General features: G+C 49.3%; 1 protein-coding gene across 1 annotated transcript in view; it reads right to left on the bottom strand.

Annotated features, from left to right (window-relative positions):
* The window catches only part of socs7 (suppressor of cytokine signaling 7), a 55,807-nt gene extending 51,735 nt beyond the window's left edge, over window positions 1-4,072 (bottom strand). The window contains exon 1 of the mRNA XM_037690619.1: window positions 2,726-4,072. Within this exon, the coding sequence (XP_037546547.1) occupies window positions 2,726-4,062 (1,337 nt within the window). The 5' untranslated portion in view covers window positions 4,063-4,072. The remainder of the gene's footprint in view (window positions 1-2,725) is intronic.
* Between the last annotated feature and the right edge of the window lie 2,231 nt (window positions 4,073-6,303).

A 6,303-nucleotide genomic window follows, 5' to 3' on the forward strand; every position in this document is an offset into this window, starting at 1 on the left:
TCCTTTACTCCTCTCTCAAACCATCGTTCCTCTCTGTCCAGGATGTGAACATCTTCATCCTTGAAAGAGTGACCGCTGGCCTGGAGATGAGTGTAGACCGCAGAGTCCTGGCCTGATGATGTTGATCTTCTGTGCTGGGCCATCCTTTTGGCCAGTGGCTGTTTTGTTTCCCCGATGTAAGACTGATCACCCTCCTGACACTGAACAGCATACACAACATTGCTCTGTTTGTGCCGGGGGACTGGATCTTTGGGATGAACCAGTCTTTGCCGTAATGTATTTTGGGGTTTAAAAGCCACTGGGACGTTATGTTTAGAAAATAAACGTCTCAGTTTCTCTGATACTCCCTCAACATATGGAATGACCACTGGTCTGGGTCTGGGTTCCTCCTTTTCACCTGATGGCTGACTGGAGTCCTGTTTGGGTTTCTTCTCTGCTTTCAGAAAGGCCCAGTTAGGATATCCACATTGCTCTAGAGCCTGTTTTGTGTAGGATTTCTCCTTCTGCCTGGCTCCTGAGTTAGTGGGGATGCTGTCTGCTCTGTGATACAGAGTCCTGATGACTCCTAACTTGTGCTCCAAAGGGTGATGGGAGTCAAACTGCAAATACTCGTCTGTGTGGGTGGGTTTGCGGTACACCTCGGTTTGCAAATGTTCTCTATCAGAGACTGAGACCTCACAGTCCAAGAAAGCCAACTTGCCATTTTTTACATCTTCTCGTGTGAACTTGATGTATTTATCCACAGAGTTGATGTGGTCAGTAAAATGTTGGACTTCCTGAGATTTAATTTTAACCCAGGTGTCATCAACATACCTGAACCAATGACTTGGTGGTGTCCCTGAAAAGGACATCAAGGCTCTCTTTTCTACCTCCTCCATGTACAGGTTGGCAACAATAGGAGAAACTGGAGACCCCATAGCACACCCATGTTTCTGCCTATAATATTGCTCCCCATATGTGAAGTAGGTTGACTGCAGGCACAGTTTCAAGAGTTGACACAGTTGTTCTGTGGAAAGCGTGGTCCTGCTGCTCAGAGTGGTGTCTGATTTTAATTTTAAACTGACCACCTCTACTGCATCATCAACAGGAATGCACGTAAAGAGTGATGTGACATCAAAAGAGACCATTGTTTCATCAGTCTCCATGATGACATCCCTCACCTTGTCCACAAAGTCCATGGTGTTCTGTATGTGGTGTTCTGAGCTGCCAACTAAAGGGATGAGTACAGACGCCAGATATTTGGAAACATTGTAAGTGACAGAGTTAATCATACTAACAATAGGTCTTAAAAAATATCCTGATGCATGCTCAATAATCTAGGTAGAAAAATCCAAAAAAGTTCAATCTGGTCCTCTGGACATTCAAAAAAACAAAAAACAAAACAAAGCAAAAAAATGTAGAAACGTTTTGTCTCTCATCCAAGAGACTTCCTCAGTCTGAGGTGCTGTATTCAGCTCAGTCTCTTAAATAGCACCTTCTCAGGGTGGATCAACCAGTTTTGCTGCTGACAACCAAAACCAGCTGATCACATGCTCAAGAAGGACCATCAGCCTAACAATGGATCATTAGCACCTGATGGCTGTTTACTGTTCACAGAGGGCTGAGTGATACTAGCAATCACAGCATTGTAAGAGGGGGACAGTTGAACCCGGAGGCCTCCACCCCTGTTGTGATGGTGGGAAAGGTGAAACACCCACACCTTCCTCCACCCTCATTTGCCCCACTCTGGGCCCTTGAGCAAGGCCTTTAACCCCCACCTGCTCCTCTGGGCACCCTGCTCCACCCAGAGGGCTGTGGTAGCTCGGTGTTCTGTGGTTGAGTCAGGAAGGACATCCAGCGTAAAAACAATCACCAAGTCTTCGTGCGACTAGTTCACTGTGGTGACCTCTGAAGAAGGGAGCAGCCGAAAGGAAAACATAAAATTTAAAAAATAAAAAATAAAATAATGATGTAATGGGTATAAACAAAAAGCAGAGACACAGACAGAAGCAGAGTTGTGAAGGTCAACAGTTCTCTTCTTGACATCTGTTTGAGCCTTAATGCATCCACAGGTGTGTCCAGATGTTGTCAGTTAACCAATCAAAAGCTTCTAAAACCATGACATCATCATCTGATTTCCCCAATTTATTTAAAGCAGAGTAATTTCAGAGTCTGTTAACTTGTGACTGAACAAAGAGTTGGGGGGGGGGGGGGGGGGTTGGAATAATTATTTGGGCATTTAGCCATAAATAAACATCATTCTGTGAATCTGACCTAAAGCAGGAAAGGTTTAGTCTGATTTAATGTCACACAGTGAAAAAAACAAAGTTTGGTCTCCAGTGTATGTAAACATCTGGTTTCATCCACTTCCATCCTAATATTTATGTGAACATATAAACTGTGACTTGTCTTAAATCCAGAGGGACTTGTTTCCTTCTCATTTTAATCAGAGTATTGATGATGACTCACTTTGTTTTTTACTTCAGCAGTTTGTCAAAATGTTGAATTGTAATTGAATTACTGAGGATTGCTCTGTGAAACTTTAAACTGACTGGTTTGTTTTGCTCCTTGTCATCATCACACATTTCATTCACGTTTTATATTAATCAGCTGAAACCAGCACCTTCTGCTGTAACAAACACAGAAATGAAATTCCTTTGGTCAAAACTACAGATGTGCAGGTGCAGACCCCTAACCTAGACCTACAGAGCTGACATGATCCTGTGTGAGCAGTGAAGCTTCCCACCTGTCCGCGTCCTGCTCCGCACCTGATGGACCCACGTCCACCAGACTCCCGGCTGAGGACGCCACCGAGGGCCTCTTGTCCAGGATGTGGCTGGAGCCGCTGCAGCTTTTAGTCCGGAACAGTTTACTCAGCCGGAACTTTAACGAGCCCTTCTTGGACTTCCCGTGAACATTAAGGGTTCGGTCCCGGCCCGCAGCGCGGCCCGTGGGGGTCCGCGGCGCGCTGGCGCACCTCTCCGTGCGCCTTCTGGGCGTCGACGCATGGCTCGGGTTCGGGCTCGTGGCCCAGGGAGAACTCTGGACCGGTGTGGGTGACTTGGTCTTACTCCCGGAGGGGCACACCTGCTCCGGGTCGGTCTCCACCCGCCGCCTCAGCTCCAGCTGGAAGCTGCTGATGGAGAAAGCTCCAGACATTTTCTGAGCTATCTCCCTTTTCCTGGCGAGTAAGAACTCTTGGCGCGCGTGCTCGTTGTCCGCCTCGTCCTCTGGACACTGGTCCATGTCCAAGCAGTCCACGTCCCCGCTCCCCAGTCCTCCCAGCACCAACAAAGCGTCGCTGGTCTCCGTCGGGTCATCCCCGGGCTCTGCAGCCACCGGTCCGTGCGCGTTCTGACACGAGCACTGCGGGAGCTCACCTGCTTTGAACAGCATCTTGGGTACCGACCCGACCCCCAGCTCTCCGAACCTCCGGGCCAGCTGGAACACGGCCCCCTCCCGGTCCCCGGTGATCACGGCCAGGGGGTCGGATGTGTCCGTGATGATCCGGTGCCGGTGGCACGGCTCCGCAGCTCCCCGGGTCTCTGCAGGTGCTGAAGGATGTGCGGTCCATCTCTGGTCCAGCGGGTCCTGGTGCTGCCGGACACCTTGCAGACTCAGAGGGTTGTTGCTGACAGCTGGACCGGAGCAGCCCGGGTTCTGGTCCAGCGCGTTCCTCGGCTCATTCAGACGGTCCAAGTCCAGAATCAGGTCTCCGTTGTGGATTATGTTGGAGAAGACCAGCAGCTGAGGCCGCAGGCCGGGGCTGGGAGCGAACTCGTAGCCCTGGGCCTCCCTGGGTGTGTGTGAGGGGGGGCTGAGCGGGGCCGGGCCCTCCGTGAGCCCGGTGTCAGGTGCAGCCCTGCTCGGACGGCCTTTGTTCGCGCGGCCGCCGGGACGCTCCAGGCCCGCGCGCTGCTCTCGGCCGATGTCCAGAGCCGCCTTTCCGCCGCTGTGAGCCAGGACATCCTTCCCCAGTCCTCCCAGTGCCACAGTCCCGTGTTCGGTGTCCAGACGGTCCTCGGCCGCGGAAACCAGGCGCATCAACACGAAGTCGGGCGACATTTCCTGCGCGTTGTTCATAATGACTGCACGGGATCACGAAGAGAAAAGCATCGGGGCTGTTATCCGCGGAGGTTCCCTCCCTATGAGAGAGAAAGGGCCGAGCCGCTCCTGCTTCCCATGTAGCTGCAGCTAAAATACCAAAAATATGTGAAATAAATCAGTGAGCTGTTTTCATCCTCCCCCCTCCGGCAGGACGGCGTCCATCTGCAGCCTGGTCCCGGTACCGGCCCACAGGGGCGCACATGCGGTCTGCTGCTGGTCTGGAGGAACCAGAGGAGTCAGGGACCACAGTCCACCACAGCCTGTGAGCTCCCAGCCAGACCCCACCCGCAGCTCCCTCCACCCCCACCTCTCAGCCTCATGAGCACCAATGATGAGGAGCATCACAGCTGGGGGTTATTTTCAGTCCGGCTTCCAAACACAAAGACATCAAATTAAAGGCATAGATTCCTTCAGGGAATGCATGTCGCCCGCCGCCTTTCATGAAATTTAGACTAAAATCATATCAGGTTGAGAAATGAGTTGTTGCAGTTTGTGGTCAACCCTTGAAAATAACATCTGTTCAGTCTCGCGAGATGTCACATTTATGTGAATGACTCTCAGCTACTACCACATCAAAACTGAGCTCTGTTCAGTTTAAATAACTACGTTGTTGACATTTTGTGTTGTATTGATGGATCGATGGATGGATGAACAAACAGAAGGGTGGGTGGATGGATAGATGGATGGATGGACAAACGGATGGATGGATGGATGGATTGATGGATGGATGGATGGATGGATGGATGGATGGATGGATGGATGGATGAATGACAAGCAGTTGGATGATAGATGGAGATGGACAAACAGATGAATGGATATGGATGGATGGACAAATGATGTATGGATGGCTGGATGGATGAACAAACAGATAGATGGATGGATGGATGGATGGATGGATGGATGGATGGATGATGGATGGATGGATGGATGGATGGATGGATGGATGGATGGATGGATGGATGGAAAAATGGATGGATGGACACATGGACAAACAGATGGATGGGTGGGTGGATGGATGGATGGTGGATGGATGGATGGATGGTGGATGGATGGATGGATGGATGGATGGATGGATGGTGGATGGATGGATGGATGGTGGTATAAGGATGGATGATGAAGTATCAATCATCATTGGCAGCCATCTTCATCTTGGATTGACTACAAAAGCTAATCAGTTGTAATATACGTACAGTCAGTGATGTTGTAATTTGAACCGTTTTATACCCAGAGCAGAGACATCATGAGAGACGACCATGTAAAAAGGTTAGTGATCTTTATTTACAGTGAGTGTTAATTGAAGCAGGAGCTCAGGATGATTCTGTGTGGAAGCATATATGAAGGTAAGTTTGTTGTTAACACATGTATGACGCTCCTTGTTTGAGACAGTTTCCTCTGAGGAGGTGAAGGATTCCAACACGTGATGGGGCAGGAGGTGATGTGCTGAGTCTGGCAGGACAGAAACTCAAGGACTGACTCAATTAGATAACAAGGTGCTAAGGTAAGTGGTTCCAGGCTGTAGATCTCATGGGAAGGTAACCCAGAAGGTGCTCGAGGAAACAGAACTTCCACAGTTAAGTAAATCAGAACTGGTGAAAACACAAGGAATACAGGATAGTAGCTTCTTATCAGAGATGAGGACTGTAGACTTGTTACCCAAAGGTCTTAAATATTCCAGCGAAGATCTGCCAAGCCACAGGTTCTTCAGTACAGCAGACCTCATCAGGCTGGATCAGGAACAGTGTGTGTGAGAGGAAAGCTCCACCCTGACACTGAGGAGCTGCAAGAACTGAGGTTAGTGGCAGGAAAACAGACTCTGCACAAGTTAACACTAGTTTTAAGAAAGCTGCCATCACACCAGAATTAGAGATAACCAGAGAGATGATGGATGGATGGATGGATGGATGGATAGATGGATGGTTAGATGGATGGATGGATGAATGAATGGATGGATGGATGATGCATGGACAAACAGATGGATGGTGGATGGATGATGGATGGTGAATGTATCATGGATGGAGGGATGGATGGATGGATGGATGGATGGATGGACAAATGGACAAACAGATAGATGGATGATGGTGGATGGATGGACTGATGGACAGATGATGTATGGACAAACATGGATGATGGATGGATGGTGGATGGATAATGGATGGATGATGGATGATGTATGGTGGATGATGATGGATGATGGATGGATAGATAATGGATATATGA

Source organism: Nematolebias whitei, chromosome 16 (genome assembly GCF_014905685.2).
Source record: "Nematolebias whitei isolate Nwh7 chromosome 16, NemWhi1, whole genome shotgun sequence".
Lineage (NCBI taxonomy): Eukaryota > Metazoa > Chordata > Actinopteri > Cyprinodontiformes > Rivulidae > Nematolebias > Nematolebias whitei.